General features: G+C 41.8%; 1 protein-coding gene across 1 annotated transcript in view; it reads right to left on the minus strand.

The window, feature by feature from the left end:
* Window positions 1-26,063, minus strand: part of LOC311034377 (phospholipid-transporting ATPase ABCA1) — a gene marked incomplete at its 5' end in the record, with an annotated part of 244,246 nt that overhangs the window by 99,227 nt on the left and 118,956 nt on the right. The window contains 2 exons of the mRNA XM_084042257.1: window positions 8,200-8,305; window positions 10,903-10,997. Coding sequence (XP_083898383.1) covers window positions 8,200-8,305; window positions 10,903-10,997 — 201 coding nt within the window. The remainder of the gene's footprint in view (window positions 1-8,199; window positions 8,306-10,902; window positions 10,998-26,063) is intronic.

Genomic DNA, 26,063 nt, shown 5'->3' on the forward strand with positions numbered 1-26,063 from the left:
GAGGGGTGTCTGAGTCGTCTGAGTCGACTACAAATCTCTTAGTCGAATTATGAAAAGAAAAAAAAAAAGTTTTTCAATTTTTTAATATATTTTTTTAATTATTCGACTGAGAGATTGGCCTAATTTGTTATATTAATTAACTCAGACTGATTCGACTGCCAATCTCAGTCGAATCATGCAAAAAATTAAAAAATATATATATATTATTTATTAATTATTATTTTTATTTTTTGGGGGTGTTGCATTAGTCGACTGCCAGTCGACTATTGTCAATTAGTCGCCAATCAGATTCGACTATACAAATCCTTAGTTGTGCAGGCTCATCATTGCAGTTCAAAAGGATAGATAGTCATCTCATAGAGAGAGAGGAGCGGCATTAAAGTGCATACTATGACTGTGCATACAATAATGTGACTAAAGTGCATAATAAATAAAAAGGTCATTAATGTGCTTATATAAATAATATCCCTTTAAACACATTTCAGTTCAGTCTGTGCGGGAACTTACCCCGCAGTCCAACCATTGATGCTGAGTGCCAAGCAGGGAGGCATTAGGCTACCCCCCCTTTTTTTATAGTCTTTGGTATGACCCCGGCGGGGATTGAAACTTTATCAATGGATTCACATTACGCGATCATGGATACGATCTTTACAACCTGATTGAGACTTTAACAGAGCAGAAATAGCCTCTTCTTCAGAAATATTATTCCGGATTGTTCATAATATTTGGTGCAGTATAGAGGCGAGCGAGGGGCCTGTGGAGAGAGAGAGGGGGGAGCCTAGCTGCGTGTGATTGCATTATGAATCCACTCAGTTGGTGTTTCATGTGAAATAGGCCACGGGGACGCCGGGCCAGAGAGATGACAGGCATGTGATTTCCAATGTGTCGTGTTGATTCCATGCAGCTCAGCTCAGCCACACATAAGTGCACTGAGTGCATCAGATGGATGATATAAATGCAAATGGCTTCTTCCTGTCGGTTTCGGTAGCTTGATCTTAACCCGTTGAGACCTGGAACGCATCTGTGTCATTTTTTTCAATTTGAGCTAAAAAGAAAAGCATTATTTTACACTTTGGCTATTCAAAAATAGCAGATCGACAAGCTCGTAGCGCGGCACCGAGTGCCGCGCAACGAGCTTGTAGATCTGCTATTTTTGAAAAATTGTGAATATGAGTGCAAATCTTTGAGTATATATTGTTTTAAAGCGAACATTTGTAACTCAAATCTTTGCATCTGGGGGTCCATGGAACAAAGTATTTTGAGATGGGGGTCGGCGGCCAAATTCATACCATTTTGGGGGTCCTTGACACGAAAAGGTTTGAGAACCACTGATATAGAAACATACGTTTTTCAGAATAGTTTTGGGACCTCAGGTCTCGTCCTCAGGCCTTAATAGGTTAAGACCACAGTGGGTGGGGGGGGGGATTTCGAATAGTTTGTAATGTAGAGAAGACAGGTAAGGCAGCGAGGAGTGTGGGTGACAGTCGGAATGGAAAGGGTGCAACTCGGCAGATAGAAAAGGGAAAGTGAGAAATCGAGATGGACATCCCGAGGCTATGATACTGTATGTGTGTGTGTGTGTGTGTGTGTGTGTGTGTGTGTGTGTGTGTGTGTGGGGGGGGGAACGGCATGTGTGACACTGAGATAGTGCAGTGCGTGTGTGTGTGTGTGTGTGTGTGTGTGAGAGAGAGTGTGTCAGGAGAGAGTTAGCTGAGGACACTGAGCCACATAGATCATTCCACCTCTCTCTTCTCTCGTCAGTCAGTCAGTCAGCCTGGCTCTCAGTAGCCGTGCCTCGTCAGACAGACATACAGCTCCGTTAGCATTATTACCCGGCCAGACAGCTGGAAAATTCTAGAAAATGTATTCTTCAGAGCGTTTATTTTTTATTTTTTAGATAAATATATTTTTGCCCTGGGGTAGCCTACGTTCAATCTGGTCCTTTTGCACAACTCAGCTGTGTTTACACATTATGTGTTAACAACACAGCATGACACCTTTCCTCTTGTTTGAAGATTGCACAGTAAAAAGGGAGGTATACATACTGTATAGCTACCCCCCCTATTGCCCGCTGACAGGAGTATTTGCATTAAATACCATGCCCTCTGTTCCAACGCATTACCTATTCATGACTACTTCATCTTCAAGAGAGAGGCTCTTTTAACCACATTAATCCTATAGAGTCCCTAGTCTGGGGTGAACATTTGGCAACACATTGCGATTTGCAGATCGGCTATTTTCGGTCAGGAGATTTGGTGTAGAAGGAAAAAAGGAGCAGACTCTAAGCATAGAGCCCTCAGGAACCCCTGGCAACTAAGTATATTAATCCAATTAGACGGGGAAAGAATCTGTAATTTCTTTATTTCTTTGGCTATCCAAAAATAGCAGATCTACAAGCTCATAGCGCGGCACCGAGTGCCGCGCTACGAGCTTGTAGATCTGCTATTTTAGAAAAATCGTGAAAATATGTGAAAATCTTTGAATATATACATATTTTTAAAGCAAACATTTCTAACTCAAATCTTTGCTTCTGGGGATTATGTCTTCTAAATCCTAACAGTTTCCTGAAATGCAACTTATGTTGCTATAATATCAGTGGTTCTCAAACTTTTTCATGTCAAGGAGCCCCAAAATATTTTGTTCCAGGGACCCCCAGAAGCAAAGATTTGAGTAAGAAATATGTTTGCTTTAAAAATTATATATGTTCTTTTTGATTTGCACAAATGTTCAAGAATTTTCAAAGATAGCAGATCTACAAGCTCATAGCGCGTCACGCGGTGCTTAGGCTGCACTAGCCCTCATGCTTTCGTGCCTAGAGGGGCGGGTTTAACATCTCCGGCGAGAGAATGTGTGTGATCCCATTGGTTCACCAATATGTCCGTCAACCCCCGTCCCGTCAACACAACATTACGAGCGACGCCCACTGCACTCTGGTTGGCTGGGGAAATGAAACACTTCCTATACCCGGAACACCGACGCGCTGATCCAGGCTTTTATTTTTTAGCAAAACTAAAAAATAAAAGCCTAGAGATCGAGGCTTCTCGGTGCTTAAAGGACGACTTCACCGGTTTTCAACCTATCTTCATATAATTGGTCCTCACTAATACTCATGATAAAATGGTAAAAGAAAAATCTACTCTGTCTGAGTCTCAAAGGAGGGCTGTGGACAGTTCCCGTTTACCAGTGACATCATCAATGGGGAATCCAAGCTAATACTGCAGGCTTTCTATTCCTGGAAAGTTGCAATGCAATAAAAGAAGCCATTGTTCTCCTGTTAATACAAATCTAAATAAAAAATGTGAAATCTTGTTGGAAAAAAAAAATCCTGCCTAACGATGATGTCACTGGTAGACAGGTTTCCTATGAGACACAGACCAAGTAGAAGAAAATGGTACCATTTTATCATGAGCATTAGTGAGGACCTATTATATGAAGATAGGTTGAAAATCGGTGAAGTCGTCCTTTAACGGTCTTAATGGGTTAATGATTGGCTCATTTTGTCTCGATGAAGCGAGTGTCACAGGGAGTGTCACAGGTATAGGGACACGGCTGAGTGGGTGGAACGCCAGCTCGGAGCCACGTTATCGCCCGACGCCATGGGACGCCATTTTTCTGCCAGGGATTAGCAGTGGGCGGCACAAGAAGATGAGCAGTATTATAGGCGAGGGTCTATTCGGGTCTAATCCCTCTGACAGACTGCCTTCCCGCTCAAGGGCAATGACGAGGCTTGTTTGGCCGCTCCGACCTGCCAGCGCTAACGACGCAGCGATAAAGTCACTCAAGTGTGTCCCGCCTTTTCTTTCTTTTTTTTTAACCCATAAAGACCCGGAACGCATCTGTGTCGATGCTTTTTTTTAGCTCAAATAAAAAATTTGAGCTAAAAAAAAGCATTATTTTACACTTTGGGCTATTCAAAAATAGCAGATATACAAGCTCATAGCGCGGCACCGAGTGCCGCGCTACGAGCTTGTAGATCTGATATTTTTGGAAAAAAAAACGTGAAAATGTGTGCAAATCTTTGAATATATATTGTTTTAAAGCAAACTCAAATCTTTACTTCTGGGGGTCCCTGGAACAAAATATTTTGAGATGGGGGTCGGCGACTCGGCGGCCAAATACATATACTTTTGGGGGTCCTTGACAATAAAAAGTTTGAGCACCACTGATATAGAAACATACGTTTTTTCAGAATACTGCTGGGATTTAGAAGACATTTGTAGAATCGGCTTCAGGTCTTAATGGGTTAATGCTGGCCAGCAGTCCAAAGAGGCTTGCACAGCTCTCTTTACTCTACAGGGCTGTGTGTGCGTGTGTGTGTGTGTGTGTATGTGTGTGTGTGTGTGCGTGCGTGTGTGTGTGTGTGTGTGTGTGTGCGTGCGTGCGTGCCTCCACGTTTGCCAAAAAGCATTCGAGGCAAATGGGAACAATGGCTCACACGGTATTCGTTCTTTAATTAGGGGTTTACTTTTCATGGCTAATTAAAAGGAAAAAAAATCTGTTCATTTAGAAAGAAAGAATGTTTTAGAGAACAGTAAGGGAACTGACGCGTGAACAGTGGCCGACACACCAGTAGATCTTTATTAATTATACACATAAACTGGCAGTATATGGACTTGCTTGCCTCACCTTTTGCCCCGCGCGCACACGCACACACACACACACACACACACACACACACACACACACACACACACCCCCAATGGTGTACAGTAACTAAGTACATGTACTCAAGTACTGTACTTAAGTACAATTTAGAGGTATTTTTTACTTTACTGGAGTATTTCCAATTTGCAATACTTTTACTTCTACTCCATTACATCTCAGAGGCAAATATTGTACTTTTACTCCACTACAATTACTTGAAAACTTTAGTTACTGGTTACTTTGTGGATTATTATTACATAAAATACATTAACCACTTCAGCCCTGTATACATTTCGGCCATTTGAAAACAGCCGAGCTACAAGCTGCTATTTTCAAATGAGTATTATACATTTGGAAAAATTAACATTCTGCATAATGGGTACTTTCTACTTTTGGTACTTTAAGTACATTTGGATACCAATACTTTTGCACTTTTACTCAAGTAAATTTAGAATTCTGGACTTTTACTTAACAGAGAGTATTTCTACATTGCAGTATTGAGACTTTTACTTAAGTAAAAAATGTGAGTAGTTTTTCCACCACTGACACACACACAAACTCTCGCACACACACACACACACACACACACGCGCGCGCACACACAGGCTTGTCTGTGTGACATCACGCCCATGAAGACAAGTGAGGAGGAGCAGATGTGTCCCCAGGACAATGTAGCACTTTAACCCATTAAGACCTGAGGCGATTCTTAAAAAAAATCTAAATCCTAACAGTTTTTGGGAAAAAATCAAAAAAATATTTTTTCAAGATTTTTCAAAAATAGCAGATCTACAAGCTCATAGCGCGGCACTCGGTGCCGCGCTATGAGCTTGTAGATCTGCTATTTTTGAATAGCCAAATAAATCTAAAGTGACACATATGCGTTCCAGGTATTAATGGGTTAATAAGAAGGGTCTCTGAGCAGGGAGATGGATAATGCTCAGCCATTAGGGTTACATCACCACTACACAAATTAACCCATTCACTCCGGGAACGCGTCTCTGTCATTTTAACGTTTCTTTGGCTATTCGCAGACATACAAGCTCATACCGAGTGCCACGCTACGAGCTTGTAGAGCTGCTATTTTTGAGAAATCTTGAAATTTGTGCAAATCTTTGAATACATATTTATATTTTTTATAGCGAACAACTCAAATCTTTTTTTTAATAGCGTTAGCGATAACATTTTTTACTTAAATCTTTGCTTCTGGGGGATTCTGCAAATGTCTTCTAAATCCGTTTTTTTTTTGTTTAACTTATGTTGCTATAATTTCAGTGGTTCTCAAACTTTTTCATGTCAAGGAAATGATATGTATTTGACCGTGGACCCCCCCCCCCCCCCATCTCAAAATATGTTGTTCCAGGGACCCCCTCAGAAGCGAAGATTTGAGTTACAAATGTTCGCTTCAAAAAACATATTCAAACATCGTTTTCAAACATATTTTGCACAACGTTTCAAGATATTTTTAAAAAATAGCAGATTTACAAGCTCATAGCGCGGCACCGAGTGCCGCGCTATGAGCTTGTAGATCTGCTATTTTCGAATAGCCAAAGTACAAAATAGTGGTTAAAATCTAAAACGACAGATGCTTTCCTGGTCTTAATGGGTTAAAGTCTCATTAGTGCGGAAATGAGAGAGAGAGACAGGGGAGGAGCGGAGAGCGAGCCTGGTTACCAGGGATAAAACAAGGAGACGCTGCAGGCAGGGTTGAAGCAACAACAGGCCTGAATCTCACCCTACACTAGGCTGCAGCTGCAGCATCATCCACAGGTTTGAAATGTTTATGAGCGGCTATGTGTGTGTGAGAACGGAATGGATTTGGAGACGAAGAGGAAAACACAGATGATGAGTTGGTGTAAAGTTCAGGAAGCGTGTGCGTGCAGAGAGAGAGAGAGAGTACGGATGAGCGTGGCAGGCATGCATGCGTGTGTTCTTGTGTGTTTTTTTTCAGGGGGTGAATTTAGGCAACTGGCGTGCTTTGTTCTAAGGCGTGCATCTACTGGAAAATGAGTGTGTGTGTGTGTGTGCCAGTGGTGTAAAGTAACTAAGTACATGTACTCAAGTACTGTACTTAAGTACAATTTAGAGGTATTTTTTACTTTACTTGAGTATTTCCAATTTCCAGTACTTTTACTTCTACTCCACTACATCTCAGAGGCAAATATTGTACTTTTTTTCCTTTGCAATTATCAATTATTACATTATAAAACATACATTAACCACTTTAGCCCTATTTTATACCTAGGCTATTTGAAAATAGCCTATCTACAAGCTCACAACGCGTCGCGATGTGACGCGGCGAGAGCTTGTAGATCTGCTATTTTCAAACATTTTAGTACTTTAATTTTGCTGCCAATGCTTTTGTACTTTTACTCATGTAAATTTTGAATTCCGGACTTTTACTTGTAACAGAGTACTATCCAGATACTTTTACTTAAGTAAAATACTTGAGCCCTTTTTCCACCACTGGTGTGTGCGTGTGCGCGTGTGTGCGTGCGTGCACACCTTTATGATGAAGCAACGCTGCTGGATTCATTAGAAGCTTTGGACTCAAACGCAGCCTGTTGCCATGGACAACCAACAAAAAGGGTTTTCAACGAGCCCCCCCCCCCCCCTCTCTCTCTCACTGGTGTGTTGATATTTGAGTCAGTCGAGCATACAACAGCCCATGTTTCACTATAAAACCAGCTCTGATATTAGCAGCAGTGTACTTACTGGTGGTCTATATTTCTTATGCTGTAGATTCTTAATTAGTTCCAAATTCCGCAAATCTCTACGGGCCCTTCATTAGTGGACAGAAATAACCATAACCTTCTGAATTATCTTTAACTTTTTTTTTTACTGAAATCTGCTTGCAATATAAAACAATCAACTATTACAATTCTCATTTCAGAATGAATATACAGTATGTGGTCCAACACTGTTTTCATTGTGTCTTCCTTACTCTTCTAGACCAGTGGGTTTTCAACCTTTTTCATGCCAAGGACCCCTAAATTGATATATATTTGGCCGCGGACCCCCCATCTGATTTTGTTTTTGTGCCAGGGACCCCCAGGAGCAAAGATTTGAGTTAAAAACGTTTGCTTTATAAAAAGTATATATATTCAAGATACGCACACATTTTTAAGATTCTTCAAAAAATAGCAGATCTACAAGCTCATAGCGCGGCACTCGGTGCCGCGCTATGAGCTTGTATATCTGCTATTTTTGAATAGCCAAAGCTAAGTGGTTAAAATGACTGTGACGCTACGTTAACTCATTTCGCCTGGGGGACCCCCCCCCCCTGGTACCCTTCTAAGGACCGCTGGTGGTGGTCCCCGGGACCACTGGTTGAGAACCACTGTTCTAGAACAATCTGTGTTGTGGTGGGGCATTGTTGTACAGGCTTATAGCTTCTCCCCTCCCACTTGGTTGGATTCGGTGGTAAACACAATTCGAGAACAAGCTAGGAGCATTTTTGACGTTGCTGTCAGGCCATTTCTTCCTGGTTGGCGTAGTAGCACCTCGTTGTCCAAAAAAACACTAAAACAGTCAACAAAAACTAAACAGAGCACATACCTGGGATGATGCGAACAAGCCATTTAGATCGCCGAACGCGTCTCGGATCTGGCTTTCTGTCAGGCGAGCTTGCGAGTTCACGCCGCCGGCGGAGATCCCGCCGTACCTGAAGTGAGGAGGAGGAAGAACCACACACAGTGGAAGTAAAATGGATGTAAGTGGACATACTGTTAGGCACTGTCAAGTCCTAGACGTATACTATATACACCCATCAACTCCTTCCTCTCTCTCTCTCTCTCTCTCTCTCTCTCTCTCTCTCTCACACAAACAAAAACACACTCACAAAGGTAAATAAGTGTCTAAATAAGTGTCGACTGGAGATGAAGTGCAAATCTCTGGGGAGCAGGGACGTGCACAGATAGACTCTAGGTCGTGCTAGAGCACCTGCCCTTTGCCCTCTTGGCCAGAAGTGGCCTTTTGAAAAAAAGAAGAAAAAAGTTTGTTTTTTTTCAGTTTACAGCAGGGGTCTTCAACAGGGGGTCCTCAGAGTTACTACAGGGGGTCCGCCAAATCTTTATGTGATATGATTTTTCTTTTTACCATAACCACTCGAAACCTAGCATCCCTTTTCTGAGGAGAACTTTAGCCAAAAATAGCAGATCTACAAGCCCACAACGCCTCGCGCTGCGAGGCGTTGTGGGCTTGTAGATCGGCTTTTTTTGGCAAAGAGGTATAGGTGTAGAGGGAAAAAAGAGCAGACTAAGTAAACAAAAAAAAGTATAATTTACTTGAGCACCTGCCCCTCAAAATGTCTGTGCACGCCACTGCTGGGGAGGTGCAAATATCTGCAGGCATTCCCTTGATGTACCTATACAGTGCAGCTGCTTCGTCCTAATGACTAAATGGTAGATCTATTAGGGGTGTAACGATACATTTTAACACCGATACGATACGCATCACAACACATGGTTGACGATACGATACATGTACGATATTGGTTCATTCAAGGCGATACGATACGATTCAATGATTTAAAATCGATACAGTAACTATTTAGCAAAGAATAAATAAATCTGTGTGAAACTTGTGGATAGTGCAGGTGCAGGCGAGGGAACAATGAATTATTATGGATATAAATAAGTAAACGCAGTGATTCTCTGGCAAATATATGGACATTGTATTTGAACACATATGGACAAACCCGCACCTTGACATGAACACAGAGATTACACACATTTATCGCTAAACCAAGTGAAGTGATATGGAATGGAAAAGTAATTAAACCCCTTTCTCTTTTTTGAGTGGTGCCAACCACTCCTATATCTGGCTTTGTCCGTGTGTCCGTATGTATGTATGTATGTATGTATGTATGTATGTATGTCTGTCTGTCTGTCTGTCTGTCTGTCTGTCCGTCCAATAAACAAACATTGATGACAACATCAATACGGGGCTCATCAAAAGCACCACTCTCTTCACACAGGGTGTGATTTTTAGCGGCGCTAGCCGCTCTATACCTTTAGGTATAACCTGCTCTATACCTGACTTTGTCCGTGTGCGTACGTCAACGTTCTGATTGGTCAGGTGCGTCAACAAAGTGATTGGTCAAGCTTCACATGACACGTGGCTATAAACACATTATAAACACATATCGATGACAAAATGTATCAAAGGCGCCGCTACCTTCACACAGGGTGTGATTTTTCTTCTTACAATTGCTAAACACAAAAGTACTTAGTATCAATAAAATTGATTATTTGCATTGCAGAACGATTCGATACGATTATTTAGATTGCAAAACGATTCGATACAAAGTCAAACGATACGATATTTTGCTGTTTGCACATTGATATAGTAGATCGTTGAAGATTCTAAGAATTCTAAATTCTTTTCGATACCGTTACTATATCATTACACCTCTAATATTTATACAGTATGGTGCCTTTATCCAAAGTTCTTTGCACTGTGCATGACATTCACCCGTTCACGCACACATTGACATACCGACGGGCGGAGGAAACCATGCAAGGCACCAAACCTGCTCATCGAGAGCAGTTATGGCGTTCCGTGTCTTGCTCAAGGACACTTGATTATTAATTAGGGCCCGATTAACAGTTGGTGATGATGGCAGCTCTGTCCAGAGTGTTTTCATGCAGCTTAGTGATGACTAAAGTACCAAGTTAAGAGAAATGCTTCAGAGACCGATGGCCATTTACTAAGAGGAATGTGGTGCAAGTCAGGCCAGCCCAGTATGACCAAGGCTATTTATTGTGTCGGCCAGGCGGAAGACTATGTTTTAACCCTGCCCGTCCTCCACGTGTGTGTGTGTGTGTGTGTGTGTGTGTGTGTGTGTGTGTGTGTGTGTGTGTGTGTGTGTGTGTGTGTGTGTGTGTGTGTGTGTGTGTGTGTGTGTGTGTGTGTGTGTGTGTGTGTGTGTGCGTGCGTGCGTGCGTGCGTGCGTGCGTGCGTGCGTGCGTGCGTGCGTGCGTGCGTGCGTGCGTGCGTGCGTGCGTGCGTGCGTGCGTGTGTGTGTGCGTGTTCGTGCGCCCGTCTGGGTACAGCTAATCTCCGGAACCGTTCGCCTGATCGGCGTGAAACTGTGCACGGACCTGTCCGATTTTTCATAATATTTCATCCTGATTGGCTAAGATTGACTGGCCTGGAGGAGACATGTCCTTATTTTAAAATGTAATTTTTTTTCTGGTTAGGATTTGTATTACTTTTTTTTGTTTGTTTTGTTTAAATGTTTCACATTAAGAACAATACCTTGTTCTGCCGGAGTGCTCATACGTCTTGACGAGGAAGTCTGTGACGTTCCGTCCTGTTAGATCCAGCAGTGTGTCAGTAGTGTTCTGAATCCTCTGTAATGTAAGCAAACAAACACAAAGCTTAGCAATCAGGTCTGATTAGATTCATTCAGTGAAAATGCTGACCACCCGCAGCCAGACGACACATCATATATTTTTTAAATGCATAGCTAAAATCTTTATATGATAAAGTGGGTTGGCCATCTCTCGCAGTACGTAGAGAACAACATTGTATTTTATTTATTTATAAGGCCCTGTGTGGTAAGCTTCCTCTGTACCCATCTTCGCTTTTAGAACCAAAGGTTACTGGACATTCAACATGTTCACAGACCCGCATTAGATATACCACTCCACGTAAGAGCAGTGAACAAGGAAAGACTGCCTTCATGTATTATGCTCAACACAAATGGAACAAACTTCAGGACTCTGAAACTGGAGTGATTGGTCTCAATAGAGACATTCAGGGTACTTCTTAAGGACACATTTCATAGTAACTGCACCTGTTTCATGTAACACTGTTTATTTGCATATGTGATGATTGTAATATGAAATCAAATGTGTGTTATTGTTTTTCATTATATGTATTTTATATGTTTTATATGCTGTTATCAGGGCGTCCTTGAAAAAGAGAGCTTGCTCTCAATGGGCTTCCCTGAAGGAGAAGAAAGAAAGAAATTAAGAGTAGATTTGAAGATATGGATTTTTCATATCAGAGGGGAAATGTGTCACAAAAGTGAAAATATACTGTAGATAGTAGTCTTGCAAAGCAAACCGCATAAAACTTTTACAACTTTGACATACTGTAAAGCAGACGCTTTTATCCAGAGAGAGATACAAGTAGGCGTATAAGATCAGAGTAGATGGCATGAACCCTAATCAACAAACAACAGGGTAAACGGTTACGTAAGTAAAGTGCAAAGAAGCCAATTTAGAACTTCAAAGACACTAGGATAGTAGATAAACACAAAAAAAAACGTTCTGTTTACTGTCTTAACATCATGCTATCTGAATAACTTTCTTAGACTTTGTGGTCAAGCATAAAAAAAGAAAACATGTACCACTGGGTGTAACATGTAAAACCACAATGGCCCGGTCGGTCCACACAATGTCTGAAATCAATGAAAGCGCACGGAGAAGGGCATTTCACAGAAAAATGCATCTTTTCTCATTAACCACCTACTGGATAGTACAATTCATTCAGAGCCCTGTGGAGACTCATGAACCCTTATCGGAGTCAATTAAGTCTGATTAGGCGAGAAGCTAAAATCCTATATATATTGTATCCCCAGTCAAAGCACCGGAATCAGTGGCTAATGTCAAAGGACACTAATTAGATACCCTTTCTCTGCTTAACCCATTCAATTCGGGAACGCATCTGTGTCATCTTTGGCTATTCAAAAATGGCAGATATACAAGCTCATGAGCTTGTAGATCTGCTATTTTTGAAAAATCGTGGAAAATGTGTGTAAATCTTTGAATATATATATATTTCTTAAAGTAAACTTTTGTAACTCAAATCTTTGCTTCTGGGGGGTCCCTGGAACAAAACATTTTGAGATGGGGGTCCGCAGCGAAATACATATCTAAAAGAAAAAATCAAATTCCTAACAGTATGTTGCTATATCAGTGGTGCTACAACGTTTCCATGTCAAGGACCCCCAAAATGATATGTATTTGGCCGCGGACCCCCATCTCAAAATATGTTGTTCTAGGGACCCCCAGAAGCACAGATCGGAGTTAAAAATGATGGCCTTGAAACATATATATTCAAAGATTTGCACCATATTTTCAGCAGCACTGTGCCGCGCTATGAGCTTGTATATCTGCTACAAAGAAATCAAAAAATGACACCGATGCGTTCCCGGTCTTAATGGGTTAAATGGGCACTCTCAAACACACGCAATTAAAAAAACACGCCATGGATACACTCTGCAGCAAGCGCAAACACACGTGTGTTGGCCCCGCTCATTTGGAGGCCTAGCATTATACTGATTGCGAGAGTGATCCTCTGTAAAGTGTAATGGAGACAACCTGAAGCTCATTTTCTCATAGCCCCATACCCTTTGTATACAAATACCTTCCTCCAGTGTACTGTTCATGGCTTAGTGGCATACTGTAGTAGCCATAACACAAAGTGGGGTCCGGGGACCCCCAGTGGTCCTTGGGAGGGGGTTCCAGGGGGTCCTCGGGAAAAGTAGTTAACATAGCATCACACTCATTTTAACCACTTTATCCATTTATACGTTGGCTATTCAAAAATAGCAGATGTACAAGCTCACAGCGCGTCACTTCGTGCCGCGCTGCAAGCTTGTATATCTGCTATTTTTGAAATTTTCTGAAAAATCTAAAACTAGAAAAAGTGCTCCTCGGAGCACAGGTCTCCGCCAGGTCAGGTACGTTATTATGGCCTCCTGGTGGCGCTATAATAGGCCAATGTGAAAAGGGTGCCATTTATTCTTAGGTATTTCACGGCAATCAGACACTGCATAAAATCTGTAGGAGTAATGTAAAAAAATGTGTTTTTCACAAATCGGCCTCCTGGTGGCGCTATAACAGGCCCATGTGAAAAAATTGGGGCAGAGGTTCTGAATTGGCATCCAGGGAGTGTGTGTGCACAGTTTGGGAGTGAACGGGCCAACGGTGCCGGAGATTAGCTGGTAACACACAGACAGGACGGACACACGGACGGACACACACACACACACACACACACACACACACACACACACACGGACGGACGGAGGGTAAAACATACTCTCTCGCCATGCCTTCGGCCTGGCGGAGACAATAAAAAGCATGGCAGTACAGTCAAAAGAAAACTATGCTGAAAGTGAAAGGATAACACAAAACAACTCCAGGGGGGCTTGTTTCCATTGTGATCCATAGACTGTTATAACAAAGAATATAAATATGAGGATACGGGAGAGATTATGAAGATAATATAAGGATTAATGATCTTAAGGATTTCTGCCTGCCCCAATAGTCCCTTTTAGAGAACTTACTGTACACGGTTGGTTTGGGTTTTATATCGGCCTATATATACAGTAGCCTATGTGAACATCTATCTTGTGGACTATATTACTGCACTTCATGATGATGCACATATTGGAGTTAGCATCTGTTATCCTGTAACTGTAAACTAGCTGACGTGTTGGATTGAAACCACATTGAGAATGTGCAGGCAGAGACAGCGGATTAAAAACACAATCACTGGTACAGATTATGAGATGCAATATCTTGGAGTGAGGTCAAAGTAAAGTCTTTGCTAACCACTTAAACCCTCAATACTTAACGTAAAGTTGACCTTTGGCTCTATACTTGGTCTGGTCCCCCCCCTCCTCTACACCAAACCTCTTCGCCCGAAAAAAGCCGATCTACAAGCTCACAACGTATCGTAAATCGGCTATTTTCTGCAAATGGTCCCCCCAGAACAGGGATGCTATAGGGTTCAAGTGCTTAATAGATTTAGCAAACAGCTATAACACAGTTGCTGTTTCAAAACTATACTATTAGGGGGATGATTCACACACACACACACACACACACACACACACACACACACACACACACCCACCCACCCACCCACCCACCCACCCACGCACGCGTGCGCGTGTCAGAAACGCAAATTGACTCTCCAAAAAGATATTGCTGGCCTTTTTCGTTTTTGCAAATGTTTAAGCGGACATATTATGGCATCATAGAACTAGACACACAGAATGAAGAAACTAAGGCAGAAGGGAACAGATTATAATGAGACAGACCTGAAAGAAAGAATAAGAAGGGCAGATGGAGGAGGAGGGGGTGGTGGGGGAGAGGAATCCAACAAGAACACAGAAGGCAGCCCAAGGAGGAGGAGGAGGAGGAGAAAGAGGAGGGGGGCATAAAGTAGAAACAAATAAATAAAATCCTCATTCCTCACTATTCATGAAATGGACCCAAATGAACCGCTACGGGTCCTTTTGCTGTTTGTTAACCCATTCAATCCGGGAATGTGTCTATTAAAGACACAAACAAATTAGCAGATTTTCAAAAATAGCAGATATACAAGCTCATAGCGCGGCACTGAGTGCCGCGCTATGAGCTTGTAGATCTGCTATTTTTGAAAATTTGTGCAAATCTTTGAATATATAACACTTTTTACTCAAATCTTTGCTTCTGGGGATTCTACACCTCTTCTAATGTCTTCTAAATCCTAACAGTTTAAAAAAAACTTATGTTGCTATAATATCAAAATATGTTGTTTCAGGGACCCCCAGAAGCAAAAACGTTGTTAGAAATGTATACACCGGTATATATATATTCAAAGATTTGCACACATTTTCACGTTTTTCTTCAAAAAAATAGCCAAATAAATCTTAAAATGACACACAGATGCGTTCCCGGTCTCAACGGGTTAAAGTACCACAGCGGGATCCGACTGTGCGGGGGAATAAACAGAAGGAGACAGCACTAGTGTGCAAAGGGAGAGAGAGAGGAGAAACAGGGTCCCCCATCTGGTTTATATGAGTCAGAGATAAGGTGGAGGCAAGGAGGGACACTGCAAAAAAAAAACAGGCTTATTTCAGGACAAACATTACTCCCCCCCACCCCCCCCCCCCCCCAAAAGGCACATAGCACGTACCTAAACACACAGTCAGCGTGGGTCTAATTACTTTGGCCTTGGTCCATATATCCCCCAAATCAAAAAAAGGACTGATATGGGAACACTTCCACCTGCAAAAAAACTCATTGCGGTGGTGTAATACCTGCAGTCCCTCATCGCCTCCGTCTCGGGCTGCATCTCCTGCTCATTATCCCATTAAGACCGGGAACGCATCTGTGTGTCATTTTTAGATTTTTTTGGGCTATTCAAAAACAGCAGCTCATACAACAGCAGCTCAACAACAGCTCATAGCGCGGCACCGAGTGCCGCGCTATGAGCTTGTAGATCTGCTATTTTTTGAAAAATTGTTAAAATTCGTGGGAAAAATCTTGGATTATATATTTTTTAAAGCGAACATTTGTAAAATATTGTGTTCCAGGAAAACCCCCAGAAGCAAAGACTTGAGTTGCAAATGTTCCCTTTAAAAATATATATATATATATTCAAAGATTTACACGAATATCTATAAATTCGTGCAATAAAAAAAATAGCAGATCTAGCAGATCTACTATGAGCTTGTATATCTGCTATTTTTGAATAGCCCAAAGAAATCTAAAAAAAAAAATGACACAGAGATGCGTTCCCGGTCTTAAAGGGTTAAACCGGAAAAGCCTGTCGGGGATCTTTCTCTGCGTTCTGCTGGTGGTGACATCAGCTCCACCGCCACGCACTGGTAGCTTGATTGCGAGGGAGCCAACGGGGGCAAATTGTAAATTTGGGAGTTATCAAATCTTGGTGGAAATGAGCTGTGCGTATATACCCCGAGTATACCGGAGAGATAAGAGAGAAACGACCCCCACGTTCCAATGAATCTCTTGCAGTGTTTGTATTGCGCTGTGTATCTGCAATTAACCCATTGAGACCTGAAGCCGATTCTACATGTCTCCTAAATCTCAACAGTTTTCTGAAAAACCTATGTTTCTATATCAGTGGTGCTCAATCTTTTTCATGTCAAGGACCCCCAAAATTATATGTATTTGGCCGCGGACCCCCATCGAAATATCTTGTTCCAGGGACCCCCCAGAATCAAAGATTTGAGTTAAAAATGTTTGCTTTAAAAATATATATATTCAAAGATTTGCACACATTTTCACGATTTTTCAAAAATAGCAGATCTACAAGCTCATAGCGCGGCACTCGGTGCCGCGCTATGAGCTTGTATATCTGCTATTTTTGAATAGCCCAAAGTGTAAAATAATGCTTTTTAGCTCAAATCTAAAAATGACACAGTTCCAGGTATTAATGTGTTAAGGCAAAAAGCAAAAAATCCCAAGTAATCTTGGCAAAGGCAGAGCGCTACCATAACGACACATGTTTCCTTATGCCGTATGATGATCTGTCGTCTGACTTTGTCAGTCCTTTGATGGCTTGCCAAGTGATGATCGGGTTAATTGCGTTTACACAAGAATTGTGTTTATACTGCTGTTTGGGTGCCATTCCTCTGGAATGCTCCCAGCTTGTTATGGTAAGATGCATTGGCACCTGATGCAGCAGGTGTGTGTGCGTGTGAATGAAAGAAAGAATGAGAGAGACGGTTGCGTGCGCGCGCGCTCGTGCAAAAGAACTCTACCTTGGCATATCTACAGTAGAGCACATTGCAACTGTGTTACGATTATGTCCGCGGTGATCCATTAGGCATTTAAGCCGTTAAGACCGGGAACGCATCTGTGTCATTTTAAGATTTCTTTGGTTATTCAAAAAATAGCAGATATACAAGCTTGTAGCTCTGCTACTTTTTTGAAAAAAACTTGGAAAATGTGTTCAAATCTTTGAATATATATGTATATGTTTTAAAGCCAACATTTTTAACTCCGATCTGTGCTTCTGGGGGTCCCTGGAACAACATGTTTTGAGATGGGGGTCAGTGGCCAAATACATATCATTTTGGGGGTCCTTGACACGGAAAAGTGGATTAAGAAAACATTTTTAGATAAGTATTTGGCCGTGGCCCCCAACTCAAAATGTTTTGTTCCAAGGACCCCCAGAAGCAAAGATTTGAGTTACAAATATTCGATTTAAAACATATATATATATATATGTATTCAAAGATTTGCACAAATTTTCCACGTTTTTTCGAAAAATAGCAGAGCTACAAGCTTGTATATCTGCTATTTAAATGACACAGATGCTTTCCCGGATTCAATGGGTTAAGACCATTACGGAGAGAGCAGCAGCTACTCTATCTCGCAGTTACATTCTCACCATTAGGCACAAGCAGCTACCAAAACAAAGCAGCCCTGAGGAGAAGAAGCCCCGAGACAAGCCGCTGGTGACTTGTTTATGTGTATTTCGTTCCGCGGTTCATGAGAGATTGTGTCACCGGGTTACACACATCAGCAACAGAAGAAATTATCACCCAGACCCCTTCTGCTACGTTCCTCCATATATAAATCATTCTGTCTCATCCAGCCGCCCGCCTCATCTCACAAACCAGTGACCTTTTTGCTTTTGTTTTCGAACATCGTCCTCGATCCTGCCTTTTTCCCTGGGAGTATGGTTCTGGACAGGTCATTTTACACTAAAAATGAATCTGCGGGTGTTTGTTTGGCCACCAAAGTGACAAACCTAAAGGACCTACTAGAGAAAAGATGTGTCAAGTTGTTTTGTTCCCCTGGTTTGAGCACAAACCTGGCAGGGCTTGGAGGTGAGATTGCATTTAGCTTTGGGTTGGTTGAATGCTTATTTTTTTCCCTTTTTTGGGGGGTAAATAATCCGGTTTTAGAGCAATATTTTACTCTGCTATCATTCCTTGTATTCATGCATTAATTTCCTTTCATCCACTGACATGAAATCATAACATGAGAAGGCAATGACATGCAAATTACTTTGCTTTCATCTAATAGGCGACAATAGATTAAACAATAGAGTAAATTAAACCATGAGTCATAAACATATATACACACATACAGTGCTGTATAAAATGAGCTTTGTATTACAGTATATTGTTAAGTTCAATCCATTCGACATTCCCTTCCTTTCATTTTAGAGTCAATAAAAAGCTAGGCGATCATCAGACACAGGGCATGTATGCCACAAAAACAAGTACTGTATACAGTAATTGCATATTGGGAAAAGCTAAAAAACAAAAGAAAGATGCAGCTCTTAAGGTCAGGATTACAGTAAACACTCAAAGCTCACAAAATACAAAATACCTGAAAAACAAAAAGGAATAAGATTCAACATTCACGCAGCTTTAAAGAGGTGGTGCCGTGGTTTTGCACTTTTTCTGTTTTTCATGTGTCTATGAGGTTGATAGAACTTCATTAAGCCCCCTGGTGGTGTTTTTATGGTGTTTTATGTCTTCTCTGACTATTTTGAGTTTCTACCTGGAGGCTGAAACCTTGAGGGTCAAACGTGCCAATAGAGAAACAGCGCTTTAGTGACTTTAGTGAAAATATACCCTCCCCCTCATTATCATAACACAACAGGTGTGGGCATGAGGAGGGGGCGGGACTAGGACAGGTGGGTGGTGCTAAGGTGGTGGAGGAGGTGCTAAGGTGAAAACCAGGTATACTTAATGAACTGGAGGCGTGTCCACATAAAAACATCATTTTAACAATTTCTTTTTGAAAAAAATCTTCCTCCTAGTATAACCATAATACCTGATGATCGTGTTTTGGGGGGGGAATCACTGAAAATCACGGCACCCCGTCTTTAAAAGAAATCAGGACAATGGCATTAGAAATGTCTTTCGACAGAAAAACCTACATTTGTTCGGCCTAAAGACTGAACGAGAAACCAATGCCTGACAATACCCTGATAGATTGGGACAAGGAGAGTCATTTGCAAACAGTGCTATAGCTAGGCCAGTCTCCCACTGAAAAAGACATCAATCGCCATACGCAACCGCAAAAACGTGACGGATTTATCAATCTCACGCATCCCTCACACACACACACACACGCTGTGGCCTATTCATCTGTGAAGGTTGAATATCGCCGGCTAACGAGAGTCAATAACAGAGAATTGATAATGGGCTTACTGTTGCATGCCATATCCATGGTAACAACACTCTCACTCCACCTCCCACGGTGACTTGACTGAGGGTGTTATTTATTTAATTGTATCTTCTGTAGGTTCTCAAGGGCATATTGGGAGGATAGTGGAGGAAAAAGATAAGAAGAAACTAGAATGGGTCCAAGCACTCTGTGTCATGATTTATTCAACGGGGGGGGGGGGGGGGGGGGCTTTCAGGTCAAAGGGAATATATTCTCTCACAATGTACCTGCAGGTTGCTGCTGGTGGTCTGTGCCTGGGACTTAGATTCATTTATCCTTCCTTTTTTTGCGGGACCACGGTCTACAGGTAAGCATTGCGGCACACTGATGATAAATGTGAGAGCGTGCGCGCGTGCGTGTGTGTGTGTGTGTGTGTGTGTGTGTGTGTGTGTGTGTGTGTGTGTGTGTGTGTGTGTGTGTGTGTGTGTGTGTGTGTGTGTGTGTGTGTGTGTGTGTGTGTGTGTGTGTGTGTGTGTGTGTGTGTGTGTGTGTGTGTGTGTGTGTGTGTGTGTGTGTGCGCGTGCGAGCTCAATGTGTCTTACAATGCGTCGCATCCATCTTTATGCGTTTCGTGCGTCCACGCTGTGTCTCTCCAATCTCGTCCCGCAAATTCATTTCATTCTCCCAGCCGGGGGGCCGAGATGGTATCGTTTTTTAGTGAAAACGTTAAGGTCTATTCAGACCACAACATCATTGACCGCGATCTGAAGATGATAGAGCAAGAGAGAGAGAGAGAGAGAGACAGACAGTGTGTGTCTCATGTTTATTATAGACCCCGTGACCTTACAGACTCGGTGTCGTGTTCTTTTTTTTTTAACACTCCAGGGTCGACCGCCCAGCGTGTGGGGGGAGGGGGGGTCACAGCAGGGGAGACAGCGGTCGTGGGGTGGGGGCTGATGAATCATAGGTATTGGGGTAGGGGGGAGGAGGGGGGGGTAAGGTAAAAGGAAGCATTGAAGGGTGTGCTGAGTGTGCAGCGAGTGTTAACCCTTTAAGACCGGGGGAACGGATGCATCCGTGTCATTTTAAGATTTCTTTGGCTATTCAAAAATAGCAGATCTACGAGCTCATAGCGCGGCACCGAGTGCCGCGCTATGAGCTTGTAGATCTGCTATTTATGAGAAAGCATGAACATTTTTTGCAAATCTTTACAAATTGTCTTCTAAATCGTAACAGTTCTTTTAAAAAAAACACTTATGTTGTTATATCAGTGGTTCTCGAACTTTTTCATGTCAAGGACATCCAAAATCATATGGTTTTGGTCGCCGATCCCTATCAAAATATGTTGTTCCAGGGACCCCCCAGAAGCAAAGATTTGAGTTAAAAATGTTGTTTAAAGATATATCCAAAGATTTTCACAAAGGTTCGATCTTAAAAAAGAATGCAGATCTACAAGCTTGTAGTGTGGTACTCGGTGCCGCACTACGAGCTTGTATATCTGCTATTTTTGAATAGTCAAAGTATAAAATAATGGTTATAAAGCTCAACTCTAAAATGACACAGTATATGCGTTCCCCGGATTGAATGTGTTAATTCGAGGTAGGTTGAGACTAATTCAGCAGACGTGAACTCAAATGAACTCCACACACGGGGGAGAGTGCATAATGTGGGTGAAATGGTGGAGGTGGTGGAGTCAGAGACGGAGCATAATGCAGCCACTGATGCAAGTATTAACCAATAAACAATATCTCCTTCATTATACAGTTGGCTGGAATCAGCAGCAAGAGGAATATGATTGCTGTTAACCACATACTGTACGAACCCTCGCGAAGCCCTATGCTGGGCATGTCTAATTCAGCAAACATTCAGGAAAATTAGGCAAACGTTTAGCAAGAATATGCAAACGCTTGGCGAAAATGCTTACAATCTACAAGCTCGCGAAAAAATATCCAATCTACAAGCTCACAATGTATTGTGTTGGCTTTAACCCATTAAGACCTGGAACGCATCTGTGTCCCTTTAGATTTCTTTGGCTCTTCAAAAATAGCAGATCTACAAGCTCGTAGCTTGTAGATCTGCTATTTTTGTAAAATCGTGAAAATGTGTGCACATCTTTGAATATATATATATTTTTTTTAAAGCGTTACCGCCAATGATGAGATTCTGGTCATGTGGTGTTTTCAGTGGTTTTACGATAGAGGGCGCTCTTCCACAGCCTGTGAATGATTGTGATGATGACGATGATGAAGACTACACCCAGAAATCACGTGATCACAGCAAAAATGAAGCTGGTTTCGTTTAGTATTAAAGGATTTATAACAACAACAAAAAGTCTCTGCTTTCTGTTGCTTTTTGGCGAAAACAAGCCACATTCAACTGCCCATCACTATGGAACGGATTATAGTGACGGCACGCTTTTTTTCTCAGATTCTCCGAGACCTCCGAGACCCTCCTGCGTCTTTTCAGGTGGGTCTGTGTGTAATGCATTAACAAGAAAACAATATACTGTAATATTCACAAATTAAGTTTAACAATTACTGAACCACCCAGGAAATGGCTTAAAATTCATGTTATTAAAGGTTGTAATTCATTTACAAAACATAAAAACTCTCTTAGGGCTTATGCTAACCACTACCTTATTTTCAGAATAAATCAAAAACCCTACGGTACAAAAAAAAAAGCTTTGGTAATGTGGAGAGGGAACCCACTGCTTTAGGACTACATACTGTGGCGTTCAATAGACCAATTATTTGTTTACTAACATTGAGACTGGACGCACAGGTGATTGTTTCACGCAATCAATTCCCAACCTGTTGTTTTGGGGGGAGCTGGTTTCAGCACACCCCCCAACCCCCTCTTCTGTGTTGGCTAGTGAGGCGCGTCCTAGCGAGACCTGATAGAATGGGTTTCATTGCACGCATGCTGGTTGCGCGCATACTGGTTCTTATCAGTGTGACGTCGTCTGTTAAGGGGTCTATTGGAAAAATAACCCTCTCACTTGGAAAAGAAACATGGGAATCACTGGACGACTTACATCTATAACTGAAATTATGTATGAAATTGTATGAAACAAACGGGGATATTGGGGTACACTGTCTGGTAGTACATTAGACTTTCATCCTGCAGATAGCAGGACATAAATGTACCTTTTTTAACACATTGTGTGCCAAAACAGTATACTGTATATACTTCTTTTCAAAAACTGACGTCGAGTGCCAAAACCGTATATATACGTTTTTTGAAAAAAAAAGCAGCACCAGGAGATATGATTTTTCGAAGATTTAGACTTTAATCCACTTCCTGGTTAACTTATGACTTCAAAAGCCTGTATCTCTGCTCCTGTGTACTTTTTTTTTTTACAATGTATTTTTGACTATTTTCAACTGGCTGCAACATTATTACATTACATTACAGTCATTTAGCAGACGCTTTTATCCAAAGCGACTTACAATAAGTGTATTCAACATAGGTAGGGAACGAAAACTACTAATCACCAGAAGTCTTAAGTGCATTTCCTGCAAAAAACAAGCAACCAAGAGTATACCTAGCGCCAAGGTAAAAGTGCAATATATCAGCTACCTACTTTCTTAAACAGATGAGACAAAATAGCAAAATCAAATGAGCAAGAGCTCAGACAAATAAGTGTATCGACTAAACAAGATCCAATAAAACAATACAAAACTAAAACAAGAGTTCGTACAACTATGGAACGGATTACCGAATGTTTTTAATTTTTTCCCCTGGATTGTACGAGACCTCTATGTGTGTAATGAGGGGATCACCGTGAGGACGGTGATCACTTAACATGTTTGGTGACTACTTGAAAAAGGTTAAAAAATGGTTAAAAATCCAGGCACTCAACGTACACTTTTTTAATAAAACTCTGGCACCCCAAGTGTTAACAAAGCTACTGAGGTGTTGTAAACACCAGCTTGTAGTTATTATGACTCAGAGCTAAGGAGGTGTAGCAGCAGGGACAGAAATAGATGAACACAATGAAAGGCCAACGAGTTCAAAAAGGATTCAAGCCAAAAGAAAAAAGGCCGGGCAACAAAAGCTGAAAAAAAAGAGACGAAAGGGACAGAGAAAAATAAAATGACAAGGACGACAGTGATGGCCCTGCACACTCCCAGTGAAGAGCAGCGCCTCAATGAATGGCGGACACCTTGACAGCACTGTCAACAGGTATGATCAAACACGTGCGGGTCACTTTCATATCATTGTCTCTGACTGCATCAACAATCATCCCCATACACAGCAACACCGGGCCATGTTCCCTCTTTTAACCCGTTCAAACCGGGAAACGCATCTGTGTGTAATTTTTTTAGATTTCTTTGGGATATTCAAAAATTAGCAGATCTACAAGCTCATAGCGCGGCACCGAGTGCTGCGCTATGAGCTTGTAGGTCTGCTATTTTTTTTTTATACATCGTGAAAATGCGTGCAAATCTTTGAATATATGTATTTTTCAAAGCGATTTTTCTTTACTCAAATCTTTGCTTCTGGGGATTTCTTTTGTCTTCTAGATCCTAACAGTTCTTTTTTTTTTTTGGTTCTCAAACATTTTTCATGTCAAGGACCCCCAAAATTATATGTATTTGTCCGCGGACCCCCATCTCAAAATATTTTGTTGCAGGGAGTTAAAATGTACACATATGTTCAAAGATTCGCACGAATAGTTCATGATTTTTCAAAAGTAGCAGATTTACAAGCTCATAGCACGGCACTCGGTGCCACGCTATGAGCTTATAGATATGCTATTTTTGAGTGGCCAAAGAAATCTAAAAATGACACACAGAGAAGCGTTCCCGGTCTTAATGGGTTAAAATAGCCCAACATGGCCCTGTCACTGGATGGAGAGTATACCGCAAAGACACACGACAACGTCAACAAATGCAGCACAGATCCTGGCTGGGTGTGGAGCTGCCGCGGCACATTGTGTAGCATGACTAACCTGCCTGGTAACCTCTATAGGGGTTGTCTAATAAAAGGAAAAAGTGGGGGGGGGAAATCCATCTACATGTATAGCTGCACATGGACAATAGATAATGTCACACTAGCAGTTTCATAAGTAACATTGAGATACATCATGAAGGGAATGAAATGTCAAATTTGTTCAATCTTTCATCGTGTGATTGTATAAGGATTTAATTAGAACGTTGTCTCTGCCTCTCCCGCTTTCCTCTGAGGACTCAATGGGAAAATGTGGTTTGATTAAAAACTTTGTTGGGCATTTTGTTGTTGTTGTTGATGAAGATATGCTCAAACTCAATCGTGTGTCCATCTATTCTACAATATGTACTTTGGGTGTTACAGTCTGGTTCATTTAATATGTGATGGATGTTTACTGATAAAAAGCCTGATTCCCTCTCACTCTCTAAGAAGCCAAAACGAATTAACTTGAAACTAATTCTCCCAACAGTACTCAGTGAGGCTTTTGGTCACACTTGTCCATTAGCCATTCATCATCATAACTTTGCACTTTAATTAAGAGAATAAATATTGTTGGTGCCCTCTGCAGCTAATATTTAGCAATGCACTAAATCTAATCGAAGCCAAATTGTAGGAGAGCGGACAGAAGGAACCTGAATTAGACTTTGAACATAACGCTTCCTGCAACCCTTGTGTAAGACATACAGCATAACAAGATCTCATACACTCACACAGTAACAACCCAGTAATTCCCTTGTAATACTGTACATCTCCAGAAAAATGGTGGAATGCTTTTATTGTCTCCGCCAGGCCGAAGACGTGATCGAGACTATGTTTTGCACCCTGTCCATCTGTCCGTGTGTCCGCGTGTCCGTCCGTCTGTCTGTGAACAGCTAATCTCCGGCACCGTTGGTCCGATTGCAGCGAAACTGTGCACACACACTCCCTGGGCGCCAGAGCAGAACCTAGTAGCCTACTCCTACAGATTTTGTCCAAACATCACGCAAATCGGTACACAGTATCTCTATAGTCATGTGATCAAGACAGATCTGGATCAACCTGATTGTCTAACATTGGCTTCCAAAGTTTGCAGGATTTGTCAGTTTTGAACTAAATGCCCCAAATCATGAAGAGCAGCGTGCGATTTCCGTGACATTTCACACGCACATTCCCAATAGGCAGAGGAAGAAATGCCACCCTTTTCACATTGGCCTGTTATAGTGCCACCAGCAAGTTGATTTTTGCAAAACACATTTTTTGGAACACAATGTCTCAATGAAAGGCCTAGGAAGAAATGCCACTGTTTTCACATTGGCGTATTATTCTGCCACCAGGAGGCCACAATAACCTACCTGACCTGTGGAGCACTTTTTCTAGTCTTCTTTATTTTCCCAAGCATGCACAGATAGGCCAACTCTGGCTGAATTATCCCACAGCTCTTGCAAGGGCATGTGTCGTTATGTGAGGCTGTTTGTGCATTGTGTTAAGTCAGTGTGCTAGAGTGTGACTCTTGTCACAGCATACAATAGCAAGTGCTGCTCAATGAAAAGTGCAGATGGTAAATACAGCGAGCTGATTTCACTGGAACCGAGAATATTTCTGAAAGAA

This window comes from Gymnoscopelus microlampas (assembly GCF_963454915.1).
Source record: "Gymnoscopelus microlampas genome assembly, chromosome: 19".
NCBI lineage: Eukaryota > Metazoa > Chordata > Actinopteri > Myctophiformes > Myctophidae > Gymnoscopelus > Gymnoscopelus microlampas.